We start from the raw sequence: 16,233 nt of genomic DNA, 5'->3' as shown, positions 1-16,233 counted from the left end.
ATATAATCTTCCCTTCCTGTTACTAGTCCAACACTCTAACCACTAGACTACCCTGCCGCCCCAGTATATAATCTTCCTTCCTGTTACTAGTCCAACACTCTAACCACTAGACTACCCTGCCGCCCCAGTATATAATCTTCCTTCCTGTTACTAGTCCAACACTCTAACCACTAGACTACCCTGCCGCCCCAGTATATAATCTTCCCTTCCTGTTACTAGTCCAACACTCTAACCACTAGGCTACCCTGCCGCCCCAGTATATAATCTTCCTTCCTGTTACTAGTCCAACACTCTAACCACTAGGCTACCCTGCCGCCCCAGTATATAATCTTCCCTTCCTGTTACTAGTCCAACACTCTAACCACTAGGCTACCCTGCCGCCCCAGTATATAATCTTCCTTCCTGTTACTAGTCCAACACTCTAACCACTAGACTACCCTGCCGCCCCAGTATATAATCTTCCTTCCTGTTACTAGTCCAACACTCTAACCACTAGACTACCCTGCCGCCCCAGTATATAATCTTCCTTCCTGTTACTAGTCCAACACTCTAACCACTAGACTACCCTGCCGCCCCAGTATATAATCTTCCCTTCCTGTTACTAGTCCAACACTCTAACCACTAGACTACCCTGCCGCCCCAGTATATAATCTTCCCTTCCTGTTACTAGTCCAACACTCTAACCACTAGACTACCCTGCCGCCCCAGTATATAATCTTCCTTCCTGTTACTAGTCCAACACTCTAACCACTAGGCTACCCTGCCGCCCCAGTATATAATCTTCCCTTCCTGTTACTAGTCCAACACTCTAACCACTAGGCTACCCTGCCGCCCCAGTATATAATCTTCCTTCCTGTTACTAGTCCAACACTCTAACCACTAGACTACCCTGCCGCCCCAGTATATAATCTTCCCTTCCTGTTACTAGTCCAACACTCTAACCACTAGGCTACCCTGCCGCCCCAGTATATAATCTTCCTTCCTGTTACTAGTCCAACACTCTAACCACTAGACTACCCTGCCGCCCCAGTATATAATCTTCCTTCCTGTTACTAGTCCAACACTCTAACCACTAGACTACCCTGCCGCCCCAGTATATAATCTTCCTTCCTGTTACTAGTCCAACACTCTAACCACTAGGCTACCCTGCCGCCCCAGTATATAATCTTCCTTCCTGTTACTAGTCCAACACTCTAACCACTAGACTACCCTGCCGCCCCAGTATATAATCTTCCTTCCTGTTACTAGTCCAACACTCTAACCACTAGACTACCCTGCCGCCCCAGTATATAATCTTCCTTCCTGTTACTAGTCCAACACTCTAACCACTAGACTACCCTGCCGCCCCAGTATATAATCTTCCCTTCCTGTTACTAGTCCAACACTCTAACCACTAGACTACCCTGCCGCCCCAGTATATAATCTTCCCTTCCTGTTACTAGTCCAACACTCTAACCACTAGGCTACCCTGCCGCCCCAGTATATAATCTTCCTTCCTGTTACTAGTCCAACACTCTAACCACTAGGCTACCCTGCCGCCCCAGTATATAATCTTCCCTTCCTGTTACTAGTCCAACACTCTAACCACTAGACTACCCTGCCGCCCCAGTATATAATCTTCCCTTCCTGTTACTAGTCCAACACTCTAACCACTAGGCTACCCTGCCGCCCCAGTATATAATCTTCCTTCCTGTTACTAGTCCAACACTCTAACCACTAGACTACCCTGCCGCCCCAGTATATAATCTTCCTTCCTGTTACTAGTCCAACACTCTAACCACTAGACTACCCTGCCGCCCCAGTATATAATCTTCCTTCCTGTTACTAGTCCAACACTCTAACCACTAGACTACCCTGCCGCCCCAGTATATAATCTTCCTTCCTGTTACTAGTCCAACACTCTAACCACTAGGCTACCCTGCCGCCCCAGTATATAATCTTCCTTCCTGTTACTAGTCCAACACTCTAACCACTAGGCTACCCTGCCGCCCCAGTATATAATCTTCCTTCCTGTTACTAGTCCAACACTCTAACCACTAGGCTACCCTGCCGCCCCAGTATATAATCTTCCCTTCCTGTTACTAGTCCAACACTCTAACCACTAGGCTACCCTGCCGCCCCAGTATATAATCTTCCCTTCCTGTTACTAGTCCAACACTCTAACCACTAGGCTACCCTGCCGCCCCAGTATATAATCTTCCTTCCTGTTACTAGTCCAACACTCTAACCACTAGGCTACCCTGCCGCCCCAGTATATAATCTTCCCTTCCTGTTACTAGTCCAACACTCTAACCACTAGACTACCCTGCCGCCCCAGTATATAATCTTCCCTTCCTGTTACTAGTCCAACACTCTAACCACTAGACTACCCTGCCGCCCCCAGTATATAATCTTCCTTCCTGTTACTAGTCCAACACTCTAACCACTAGGCTACCCTGCCGCCCCAGTATATAATCTTCCCTTCCTGTTACTAGTCCAACACTCTAACCACTAGGCTACCCTGCCGCCCCAGTATATAATCTTCCCTTCCTGTTACTAGTCCAACACTCTAACCACTAGACTACCCTGCCGCCCCAGTATATAATCTTCCTTCCTGTTACTAGTCCAACACTCTAACCACTAGGCTACCCTGCCGCCCCAGTATATAATCTTCCCTTCCTGTTACTAGTCCAACACTCTAACCACTAGACTACCCTGCCGCCCCAGTATATAATCTTCCTTCCTGTTACTAGTCCAACACTCTAACCACTAGACTACCCTGCCGCCCCAGTATATAATCTTCCTTCCTGTTACTAGTCCAACACTCTAACCACTAGACTACCCTGCCGCCCCAGTATATAATCTTCCCTTCCTGTTACTAGTCCAACACTCTAACCACTAGACTACCCTGCCGCCCCAGTATATAATCTTCCCTTCCTGTTACTAGTCCAACACTCTAACCACTAGGCTACCCTGCCGCCCCAGTATATAATCTTCCCTTCCTGTTACTAGTCCAACACTCTAACCACTAGACTACCCTGCCGCCCCAGTATATAATCTTCCTTCCTGTTACTAGTCCAACACTCTAACCACTAGACTACCCTGCCGCCCCAGTATATAATCTTCCCTTCCTGTTACTAGTCCAACACTCTAACCACTAGGCTACCCTGCCGCCCCAGTATATAATCTTCCCTTCCTGTTACTAGTCCAACACTCTAACCACTAGGCTACCCTGCCGCCCCAGTATATAATCTTCCCTTCCTGTTACTAGTCCAACACTCTAACCACTAGACTACCCTGCCGCCCCAGTATATAATCTTCCTTCCTGTTACTAGTCCAACACTCTAACCACTAGACTACCCTGCCGCCCCAGTATATAATCTTCCCTTCCTGTTACTAGTCCAACACTCTAACCACTAGACTACCCTGCCGCCCCAGTATATAATCTTCCTTCCTGTTACTAGTCCAACACTCTAACCACTAGGCTACCCTGCCGCCCCAGTATATAATCTTCCCTTCCTGTTACTAGTCCAACACTCTAACCACTAGACTACCCTGCCGCCCCAGTATATAATCTTCCTTCCTGTTACTAGTCCAACACTCTAACCACTAGACTACCCTGCCGCCCCAGTATATAATCTTCCTTCCTGTTACTAGTCCAACACTCTAACCACTAGACTACCCTGCCGCCCCAGTATATAATCTTCCTTCCTGTTACTAGTCCAACACTCTAACCACTAGGCTACCCTGCCGCCCCAGTATATAATCTTCCTTTCCTGTTACTAGTCCAACACTCTAACCACTAGGCTACCCTGCCGCCCCAGTATATAATCTTCCCTTCCTGTTACTAGTCCAACACTCTAACCACTAGACTACCCTGCCGCCCCAGTATATAATCTTCCCTTCCTGTTACTAGTCCAACACTCTAACCACTAGACTACCCTGCCGCCCCAGTATATAATCTTCCTTCCTGTTACTAGTCCAACACTCTAACCACTAGACTACCCTGCCGCCCCAGTATATAATCTTCCCTTCCTGTTACTAGTCCAACACTCTAACCACTAGACTACCCTGCCGCCCCAGTATATAATCTTCCTTCCTGTTACTAGTCCAACACTCTAACCACTAGACTACCCTGCCGCCCCAGTATATAATCTTCCTTCCTGTTACTAGTCCAACACTCTAACCACTAGACTACCCTGCCGCCCCAGTATATAATCTTCCTTCCTGTTACTAGTCCAACACTCTAACCACTAGGCTACCCTGCCGCCCCAGTATATAATCTTCCTTCCTGTTACTAGTCCAACACTCTAACCACTAGACTACCCTGCCGCCCCAGTATATAATCTTCCCTTCCTGTTACTAGTCCAACACTCTAACCACTAGACTACCCTGCCGCCCCAGTATATAATCTTCCCTTCCTGTTACTAGTCCAACACTCTAACCACTAGACTACCCTGCCGCCCCAGTATATAATCTTCCTTCCTGTTACTAGTCCAACACTCTAACCACTAGACTACCCTGCCGCCCCAGTATATAATCTTCCCTTCCTGTTACTAGTCCAACACTCTAACCACTAGACTACCCTGCCGCCCCAGTATATAATCTTCCCTTCCTGTTACTAGTCCAACACTCTAACCACTAGACTACCCTGCCGCCCCAGTATATAATCTTCCCTTCCTGTTACTAGTCCAACACTCTAACCACTAGACTACCCTGCCGCCCCAGTATATAATCTTCCCTTCCTGTTACTAGTCCAACACTCTAACCACTAGACTACCCTGCCGCCCCAGTATATAATCTTCCTTCCTGTTACTAGTCCAACACTCTAACCACTAGACTACCCTGCCGCCCCAGTATATAATCTTCCTTCCTGTTACTAGTCCAACACTCTAACCACTAGACTACCCTGCCGCCCCAGTATATAATCTTCCCTTCCTGTTACTAGTCCAACACTCTAACCACTAGACTACCCTGCCGCCCCAGTATATAATCTTCCCTTCCTGTTACTAGTCCAACACTCTAACCACTAGACTACCCTGCCGCCCCAGTATATAATCTTCCCTTCCTGTTACTAGTCCAACACTCTAACCACTAGACTACCCTGCCGCCCCAGTATATAATCTTCCCTTCCTGTTACTAGTCCAACACTCTAACCACTAGGCTACCCTGCCGCCCCAGTATATAATCTTCCTTCCTGTTACTAGTCCAACACTCTAACCACTAGACTACCCTGCCGCCCCAGTATATAATCTTCCTTCCTGTTACTAGTCCAACACTCTAACCACTAGACTACCCTGCCGCCCCAGTATATAATCTTCCCTTCCTGTTACTAGTCCAACACTCTAACCACTAGACTACCCTGCCGCCCTAATATATAATCTTCCCTTCCTGTTACTAGTCCAACACTCTAACCACTAGGCTACCCTGCCGCCCCAGTATATAATCTTCCCTTCCTGTTACTAGTCCAACACTAACCACTAGACTACCCTGCCGCCCCAGTATATAATCTTCCCTTCCTGTTACTAGTCCAACACTCTAACCACTAGACTACCCTGCCGCCCCAGTATATAATCTTCCCTTCCTGTTACTAGTCCAACACTCTAACCACTAGACTACCCTGCCGCCCCAGTATATAATCTTCCCTTCCTGTTACTAGTCCAACACTCTAACCACTAGACTACCCTGCCGCCCCAGTATATAATCTTCCCTTCCTGTTACTAGTCCAACACTCTAACCACTAGACTACCCTGCCGCCCCAGTATATAATCTTCCCTTCCTGTTACTAGTCCAACACTCTAACCACTAGACTACCCTGCCGCCCCAGTATATAATCTTCCCTTCCTGTTACTAGTCCAACACTCTAACCACTAGACTACCCTGCCGCCCCAGTATATAATCTTCCCTTCCTGTTACTAGTCCAACACTCTAACCACTAGACTACCCTGCCGCCCCAGTATATAATCTTCCCTTCCTGTTACTAGTCCAACACTCTAACCACTAGACTACCCTGCCGCCCCAGTATATAATCTTCCTTCCTGTTACTAGTCCAACACTCTAACCACTAGACTACCCTGCCGCCCCAGTATATAATCTTCCCTTCCTGTTACTAGTCCAACACTCTAACCACTAGACTACCCTGCCGCCCCAGTATATAATCTTCCCTTCCTGTTACTAGTCCAACACTCTAACCACTAGACTACCCTGCCGCCCCAGTATATAATCTTCCTTCCTGTTACTAGTCCAACACTCTAACCACTAGACTACCCTGCCGCCCCAGTATATAATCTTCCTTCCTGTTACTAGTCCAACACTCTAACCACTAGACTACCCTGCCGCCCCAGTATATAATCTTCCTTCCTGTTACTAGTCCAACACTCTAACCACTAGGCTACCCTGCCGCCCCAGTATATAATCTTCCTTCCTGTTACTAGTCCAACACTCTAACCACTAGACTACCCTGCCGCCCCAGTATATAATCTTCCTTCCTGTTACTAGTCCAACACTCTAACCACTAGACTACCCTGCCGCCCCAGTATATAATCTTCCTTCCTGTTACTAGTCCAACACTCTAACCACTAGACTACCCTGCCGCCCCAGTATATAATCTTCCTTCCTGTTACTAGTCCAACACTCTAACCACTAGACTACCCTGCCGCCCCAGTATATAATCTTCCCTTCCTGTTACTAGTCCAACACTCTAACCACTAGACTACCCTGCCGCCCCAGTATATAATCTTCCCTTCCTGTTACTAGTCCAACACTCTAACCACTAGACTACCCTGCCGCCCCAGTATATAATCTTCCTTCCTGTTACTAGTCCAACACTCTAACCACTAGACTACCCTGCCGCCCCAGTATATAATCTTCCTTCCTGTTACTAGTCCAACACTCTAACCACTAGACTACCCTGCCGCCCCAGTATATAATCTTCCTTCCTGTTACTAGTCCAACACTCTAACCACTAGACTACCCTGCCGCCCCAGTATATAATCTTCCTTCCTGTTACTAGTCCAACACTCTAACCACTAGACTACCCTGCCGCCCCAGTATATAATCTTCCTTCCTGTTACTAGTCCAACACTCTAACCACTAGACTACCCTGCCGCCCCAGTATATAATCTTCCTTCCTGTTACTAGTCCAACACTCTAACCACTAGACTACCCTGCCGCCCCAGTATATAATCTTCCTTCCTGTTACTAGTCCAACACTCTAACCACTAGACTACCCTGCCGCCCCAGTATATAATCTTCCCTTCCTGTTACTAGTCCAACACTCTAACCACTAGACTACCCTGCCGCCCCAGTATATAATCTTCCTTCCTACACGTTTTTGTTCAGGTTCTAAACCATAAAAAGAAAGGCAAGAAGAAGAAATACGTCAGTTCAGGGACAGTGAGTATCATTTAAGATTCCCCATCTCCACCTGTCGGTGTTTTATAGATAGGATTCATTGTTTTATAGATAGGATTCATTGTTTTATAGATAGGATTCATTGTTTTATAGATAGGATTCATTGTTTTATAGATAGGATTCATTGCCAATGTGATATGTCATATACAGTAAAGGTTTTGCTTTTCCATCTATCCCCCCCTTTCTCTCCCTCTCTATCACCCTGTTTCTCTCTGCCCGCCCTCCCTCCCTCTCTTTCTCTCTCTCTCTCTCTCTCCCTCCCTCCTCTCTCTCTCTCTCTCTCTCCCCCCATCTCTCCATCTCTCTATCCTCTGAAGGTGACACTGCTGTCCTTCAAAGTGGAGTCAGAATACACGTTTGTGGACTTCATCCGGGGAGGGTGAGCCCACTCTTAATAAATTTGCATTAATGTTAGAGGCCACTCTCAATAACTTTGTATTAATGTTAGAGCCCACTCAATAACTTTGTATTAATGTTAGAGCCCACTCTCAATAACTTTGTATTAATGTTAGAGCCCACTCAATAACTTTGTATTAATGTTAGAGCCCACTCTTAATAACTTTGTATTAATGTTAGAGCCCACTCTTAATAACTTTGTATTAATGTTAGAGCCCACTCTTAATAACTTTGTATTAATGTTAGAGGCCACGCTCAATAACTTTGTTTTAATGTTAGAGCCCACTCTTAATAACTTTGCATAAACATTAGAGGCCAATCTTAGTGATGTTCCATTAACGTTAGAGGCTGATGTTGATGGCTTGCTCAGTCTAGCGTGCATGTCTGAAATTGTTTTGCGTTGTTTAAACAAACAATATCCTTTCTAGACTTTATGTTTTTGCCTGGTAAAGTTTGTTATTCATCGTAATTAATCATTGTCTCACCAGGACGCAACTCAACTTCACAGTGGCCATCGATTTCACAGCGTCTAATGGTAAGTGTAGCCAAGTTACTGATACAGTTTGTTGTTTATTAGCATCTCTTTTAGGCTACTGAAGGACTAACATTTCCCTAAAGTCCTTATGAAATAATATTATGCTAACCTGTCATCTAAAGCTGGGTTATTTAACATGGTATACTGCATGGTATATTCATGAATATCGCTAGGAACAACAGAATAAGCCAATTTTGAATTACATACAGTATCTACAATATAAAAGCGGAGAATATTTTCTTCCTAATAATTATTATTTCTATTAATTATTATTTCTCAACTCCTAATATTGAGCTAATTACACTTTTTCGAGTATCTGACATAGTGACACGCTCGTCATAAGGATCGGACCAAGGCACAGCGTGGTATGCATACATTCTCTTTTTAATGAATGAACAAAAAACAACCAAACGAAACGTGAAGCTATACAAACTAGTGCTGACAGGCAACTAAACATAGACATACAAAACCCCTAGACATACAAAAACCCTAGACATACATAAACCTAGAGTACCCCCCCTAGTCACACCCTGACCTAACCAAAATATATAGAAAACAGAGATATCTAAGGTCAGGGCGTGACACACAGACCCCATGAGTACCAGTGCTGCTGGCTGCTGGCTGCTGGTAAAGCTTTCTTGTCTTGGACATATATTTTTGCCAACAAATGGCTAACCTTTCTCTAATTAGCTAACCAGCTGCTATTTGTGAAAATGGGTTGAAATAAATAATGTATGCTCTGTTGCTGTGTTCCAGGTAACCCATCCCAGCCCACCTCTCTGCACTACATGAGTCCCTACCAGATGAATGCCTACGCCATGGCCCTGAAGGCTGTGGGGGAGATCATCCAGGACTACGACAGTGACAAGATGTTCCCCGCCTACGGCTTCGGAGCCAAGCTGCCACCGGACGGCAAGATCTCCCATGTCTTCCCACTGGTGAGAGAAAGAGGGAGGGCTAGAGAGAATGGTAATACTTCTCTACCAGAGTGGGGAATGATCAGGAACTGTTTCATTTATTGCAAAGAGGTGCTGGTAGTTCTTCCTACAGTCTTACTGATCCACAGAAGAGTTCTTGGAACTATATCAATATTTTTTGACATCAACGTCCCTCCTGTAATATGTTTTTTGCTCTCACGCTTTTCCACTATTCACTATTATGTGACGTTGTATTCCACATTGCTTTCTTTATTCATACACTTCCATTTACGGGTAAGAGTTCATATCAAACAAGAGCCAGAAACTAAAATAGTGAACAGTATACAGTGCATTCGGAAACTATTCAGACCCCTCTTCCTCTTCCCCTTTTTCCTCATTTTGTTACATTACAGCCTTATCTTATAAAATTTATTAAATAAAAACAATTGTCATCAATCTACCCACAATACCCCATACAGGTTTTTAGACATTTTTGCAAATGTATTCAAATTAAAAAACATATTTACATAAGTATTCAGACCCTTTGCTATGAGACCTCGAAATTGAGCTCAGGTGCATCCTGTTTCCACTGATCATCCTTGAGATGTTTCTACAACTTGATTGGAGTCCACTTGTAGTAAATTTAATTAATTGGAGATGATTTGGAAAGGCACACACCTGTTTATATAAAGTCCCACAGTTGACAGTGCATGTCAGAGCAAAAACCATGCCAATTCTACGGAATTGTCCGTAGAGCTCCAAGACAGGATTGTGTCGAGGCACAATTATGGGAAAGGGTACCAAAAAATGTCTGCATCATTGAAGATACCCAAGAACACAGTGGCCTCCATAATTCTTTAATGGAAGAGGCTTTTAACCACCAAGACTCTTCCTAGAGCTGGCCACCTGGCCAAACTGAGCAATCGAGAGAGAAGGGCCTTGGTCAGAGAGGTGACCAAGAACCTGATGGTCACTCTGACAGAGCTCCAGAGTTCCTCTGTGGAGATGGGAGAACCTTCCAGAAGGATAACCATCTCTGCAACCCTCCACCAATCAGGCCTCTATGGTAGAGTGGCCAGACGGAATCCACTCCTCAGTCAAAGGCACATGACAGCCCGCTTGCTGCTCCAGATCACTCAAGACCTCAGACTGGGGGCAAAGGTTCACCTTCCAACAGGACAGTCACCCTAAGCACACAGCCAAGACAAAGGAGGAGTGGCTTCGGGACTAGTCTCTGAATGGCCTTGAGTGACCCAGCCAGAGCCCGGACTTGAACCCTGATCGAACATCTCTGGAGAGACCTGAAAATAACTGTGCAGCGACTCTCCCCATCCAACCTGACAGAGCTTGAGAGGATCTGCAGAAAAGAATGGGAGAAACTTCCCAAGTACAGGTGTGCCAAGCTTGTAGCATCATACCCAAGAAGAGTCGAGGCTGTAATCGCTAACAGAGGTGCTTTAACAATACTGAGGAAAAGGTCTGAATACTTATGGAAATGTGATATTTCAGCAAAAAGGTCTCACTTTATGTAGTTGTGTTGTCTCTCTGGTGTTTTATCCTAGGCTTTTCTTTCATTTATTTGTATTTTTAATCCCAGCCCTTAACCCCGCAGGAGGCCTTTTGCCTTTTGGTAGGCCGTCATTGTAAATAAGAATTTGTTCGTAACTGACTTGCCTAGTTAAATAAAAAATATCAAAAATGGTGTGTAGATTGGAAGAAAAAAAACTGTAATGTAACAAAATGTGGGAAAAGTCATGAGGTCTGAATTCTTTCCGAATGCTCTGTATGTATCCATCTGTCTGGCTCACATGCAAGACTTTGAATAGCCTATTTTTGAGTAGTGAAGGCCATCTTTCTGTACATCCTCTATATCAATTTGTATCCAAGGCTGACTGAAGCTCCAAGCCAAATCTATTACATTTCTTAGCAATGAAAATACAGTTACCTGTGAAATACCTACCTGTGTTATGCCTACTGACATGAGGCAATCATACTTCTATACTACATAACATCATTGTATAATTAACATACATCGTCAGAAGGCAAAAGGCTTGATTCAGTACTGAGTTTCCTTAGTTTCTTGGGATTTTGTGTGAAGTCTGACATTGACTCTATCCATCCGTACAGCCCACATGAATTACACCGTGAACACATTACCTTTACATGGGTAATAATGTCACGAAGAACACGAAAGCCTATAAATATGTCAACACAAAATACAAATTGCAGCACCGTTGTGTAAGCCCATGCGCCAGCGTCGGCCTCAAGTAGATCTGTGAAGTGTTTGAACAAGGGTAGAGGAAGAAAACATTGTGAGTCAGAAAGTGGCTCGGAAAGAAGAAAAAAAATCCATCTGTTTGTAGCAGAAAAGTGCGAACCAAAACGAGGGACCAGACAGACGCGGAGACTGGAATAGACTTTGGAGGACGTAGCGCTTAGCTTAGCATCCTGAAACGATGAAGAAAGAACAACAAAGAGTAAACACTAAGCACAAAAAAACGACTTCTCCTCAGATTCTAGACGTCTATTATCTCCCTGGACAGAGGAAAAAGAAAAAGCAGAGGAATTGTTGAACAAAGAAGAGTAAAAAAAAAAAAAAAGCAGCCTTATTTTCAGCTATTTTTATTTTCTTCCCAAAGCTGGAGGAGTTCACCTTAAAGAAATCTCCTTGACGTGAAGGAAATTATACAAAGGTTGAAGCAAAATAATACAGTGGACTGTAAGGAAAATGGACAATAAATAACTTATTTTTCTTGTCCTTTTAAATTGCCCTCGATAGGTAGCAATGTTTTCAAAGTACTTTGCCCTTTGATCTTGATGACAGGCTTATAACGTTTAGTTCAGCACTTGTGTATGTTGCGGTATGTCTGGTTTAGAGGGTAATGAAGTGTTATGACAATGTTATCAAGCCTGTACAAGCAATGGTTGCTGCAGTAATGGTTGATGCAGATGTGTGATACAAGTCATTTGTCTTTTTAAAATTGTCTAAAGAAAATATTCAGCCAACTTAAATTCTTACTGACATGAGTTCTCCCATTACCGATCAGCCCTGTGTTATGCCTTCTGACATGAGTTCTCCCATTACCGATCAGCCCTGTGTTATGCCTACTGACATGAGTTCTCCCATTACCGATCAGCCCTGTGTTATGCCTACTGACATGAGTTCTCCCATTACCGATCAGCCCTGTGTTATGCCTACTGACATGAGTTCTCCCATTACCGATCAGCCCTGTGTTATGCCTACTGACATGAGTTCTCCCATTACCGATCAGCCCTGTGTTATGCCTACTGACATGAGTTCTCCCATTACCGATCAGTCCTGACATGAGGCAAAACAACACAGACACTCATATATTTCATACATAACATCATTATGGAATGAACGTGCATCATCAGAAGCATACATCGTCACAATGGACGTTGACTTCATAAAGACTTCTTTATTATTATCAGAAGTCTCAAATGTTTCAATGTATAGCCCTCATCAAATGTTTCAATGTATAGCCCTCGTCAAATGTTTCAATGTATAGCCCTCATCAAATGTTTCAATGTATAGCCCTCATCAAATGTTGCAATGTATAGCCCTCATCAAATGTCGCAATGTATAGCCCTCATCAAATGTCGCAATGTATAGCCTTCATCAAATGTTTCAATGTATAGCCCTCATCAAATGTTTCAATGTATAGCCCTCATAAAATGTCGCAATGTATAGCCTTCATCAAATGTTTCAATGTATAGCCCTCATCAAATGTTTCAATGTATAGCCCTCATCAAATGTCGCAATGTATAGCCTTCATCAAATGTTTCAATGTATAGCCCTCATCAAATGTTTCAATGTATAGCCCTCATCAAATGTTTCAATGTATAGCCCTCATCAAATGTTTCAATGTATAGCCTTCATCAATATTTTTATTGTTCATGGTTTCGAAAAAAGGGAAAAAAGGGATTTCATGTTCAAACAACTGGTGTAGAGGGGCTAGCTTAAATAATGTCCATGGTTCCTACAGAACTCCAACAGTGAGAACCCTAACTGTGTGGGGATCGAGGGAGTGTTGGAGGCGTACTTCCAGAGTCTCCGCACCGTTCAGCTCTATGGACCCACCAACTTCGCTCCTGTCATCAACCAGGTGGCACGGTGAGAGAATGACAGGAAATGAACACACACACACGAACACACACAAACTCACACACCCAAGACACATACATGCATGTACACATATATACATGCACGCAAACACACACACATATACACGTACACACACACACACACACAAACACATACAGAAAGAGTACAGAGACACACACACACACACACTTTAAACCCCCTATGCTCCTTTGAGACCCCTCTTTCGAAGTCACTGAGATCTCTTCATATTGCCATGGTAGCCAAAATAATGGGCAACTGGGCATTTTTAAACATGGCCCTAAGCATGATGGAATCTTCATTTCTTAATTAACTCAGGAACCACACTCTTTCGATATACTTTGTATCCTTCATTTACTAAAGTGTTTCCTTATTAGGGTGGTTACCTGTATATACATGCTTTGACTTGCTTGACACAATACAAGAGTCACATACACACAGATACAGTACATGACCACAAGTATGTGGACACCTGCTCATCAAAAATCTAATTCCAAAATCAGTGGCATTAATATGGAGCTGGTCCACCCTTTGCTGCTCTAACAACCTTCACTCTTCTGGGAAGGCTTTCCACTAGATGTTGGAACGTTGGAGCTTTCGACTCTGTCAATCACCATGTTCTTATCGGCAGACTAAACAGCCTTGGTTTCTCTAATGACTGCCTCGCCTGGTTCACTAACTACTTCTCAGACAGAATTCAGTGTGTCAAATCGGAGGCCCTGTTGTCCGGACCTCTGGCAGTCTCTATGGGGGTGCCACAGGGTTCAATTCTCGGGTCGACTCTTTTCTCTGTATATATCAATGATGTCCCTCTTGCATTCTGTGATCCACCTCTACGCAGATGACACCATTCTGTATACATCTGGCCCTTCTTTGGACACTGTGTTAACAAACCTCCAACTGAGCTTCAACACTTCAGGCCAACTCCTTCAGGCCTCCAACTGCTCTTAAATGCTAGTAAAACTAAATGCATGCTCTTCAACCGATCGCTGCCCGCACCCAACCGCCCAACTAGCATCACTATTCTGGATGGTTCTGACTTAGAATATGTGGACAACTATAAATACCTAGGTGTCTGGCTAAACTGTAAACTCTCCTTCCAGACTCACATTAAGCATCTCCAATCCAAAGTTAAATATAGAATCAGCTTCCTATTTCGCAACAAAGCCTTATTCACTCATGCTGCCTAACATACCCTCGTAAAACAGACTATCCTACCGATCTTTGACTTCGGCGATGTCATTTACAAAATATTCTTCAACACTCTACTCAGCAAATTGGATGCAGTCTATCACAGTGCCATCCGTTTTCTCACCAAAGCCCCATATACTACCCACCACTTCGACCTGTATGCTCTCGTCGGCTGGCCCTCGCTACATATTCGTCGCCAGACCCACTGGCTCCAGGTGATCTATAAATCTTTGCTATGTAAAGCTCCGCCTTATCTCACTGGTCACCATTGGTCACTGGTCACCATAGCAGCACCCACCCATAGCACGCGCTCCAGCAGGTATATTTCACTGGTCATCCCCAAAGCCAACACCTGCTTTGGCCGCCTTTCGTTCCAGTTCTCTGCTGCCAATGACTGGAACGAATTGCAAAAATCACTGAAGTTGGAGACTTATATCTCCCTCACTAACTTTAAGCGTCAACTGCCAGAGCAGCTTACAGATCGCTGCAGCTGTACACAACCCATGTGTAAATAGCCCATCCAACCAACTACCTACCTCATCCCCATATTTGTTTTTGTTTTTCTGCTCTTTTGCACACCAGTGTCGTGTCTTTGCCTATTCCGAGTTAAGTGATATGACATGCTATTCTGTAAAATAATTTCTATGTAATTAATATTACCTGATTGAGCTAATCATGTAAATGTAATTAACTAGAGAGTCGGGCACCACAAAATAATATTTATAGGGCTGTTATTTTCCGAATAAACTCTTAAAGACCTATTAATATTTTACATCAATAGCAGTCAATATTAATCGTCACCTTAATTCAGTCTCATCTGAAAGTTGTACATTCTTGGTTATCTTCACGAACCCTGGCCAACAAGTTGAATCAGCAATACAAAATTGGGTTTAATTATTTATTTACTAAATACCTAACTAATCACACAGAATTACATCTACAAAGAATGAATTATACCTTGATTACAAATTACGTCATAAAGGAAAACGTCCCTAGCGGGCGGAACAGATATGACGGCTGGTTACACAAAAGAAAAGGGCTGGGTTTGAGTGAAAGAGCGGGAGGACTGAGGGACAAAGGAAGAAGCTGTGCTATCGTAAATACAGTATCTTATACATTCTAAATTACCGCCCATTTGGAAAAGGAAAATGCAATAAAAATTTACTCTGAGCTTCGGTAGGTTAGTGGTAGATGGAAGGCCATGTTGCCAAACCGAGTCCTTTGTCCTTTGAAGAATGTCTCTGTTTGTCAATTGGATACGTTGTAGTAACATCGTTGTGTGATAGACGGGATACTCAGTCTGTTCCTTCCTAACCCTCGTTTGCAGCTGCTGTTGCTAACTCAACGGCTAGGAGGTATCACTTCTGTAGTGAATAAAAGTTCAAAGTTCATACCATTCGCAACCAAAGCTCACACTGATATTGGCTTCGTTCTGTAGTTATTATCTGAACCATTCTGACATCGGACCGTCGTCCTCACATCCTCGGAACAGGAGGTTACATTTTCGTCAAGGGCTCATATAGTGGAGGGAGAAAAGGGGTGTGTTTCATAGTTTACAAGCTATGTCTCTTCACGTGGGCAGGCCACTGAGTCGGGCCTAATTCACTCATGAAAACCCAATTCTCACATTGTAGAAGCTAAAATCACATTTCATCCAA

General features: G+C 44.0%; 1 protein-coding gene across 3 annotated transcripts in view; it reads left to right on the top strand.

Annotated features, from left to right (window-relative positions):
• The window catches only part of LOC112246238 (copine-9-like), a 145,467-nt gene that overhangs the window by 108,958 nt on the left and 20,276 nt on the right, over window positions 1-16,233 (top strand). For all 3 annotated transcript variants that reach the window (XM_042324781.1, XM_042324782.1, XM_042324783.1), the window contains 5 exons: window positions 7,321-7,374; window positions 7,710-7,771; window positions 8,277-8,323; window positions 9,080-9,261; window positions 13,248-13,375. In XM_042324781.1, coding sequence (XP_042180715.1) covers window positions 7,321-7,374; window positions 7,710-7,771; window positions 8,277-8,323; window positions 9,080-9,261; window positions 13,248-13,375 — 473 coding nt within the window. The remainder of the gene's footprint in view (window positions 1-7,320; window positions 7,375-7,709; window positions 7,772-8,276; window positions 8,324-9,079; window positions 9,262-13,247; window positions 13,376-16,233) is intronic.

Source organism: Oncorhynchus tshawytscha, linkage group LG07, assembly GCF_018296145.1.
Source record: "Oncorhynchus tshawytscha isolate Ot180627B linkage group LG07, Otsh_v2.0, whole genome shotgun sequence".
NCBI classification, from domain to species: domain Eukaryota; kingdom Metazoa; phylum Chordata; class Actinopteri; order Salmoniformes; family Salmonidae; genus Oncorhynchus; species Oncorhynchus tshawytscha.
The sequence above is the reverse complement of the archived record's forward strand: the minus strand, read 5'-3'. Positions and strand labels throughout refer to the sequence as shown.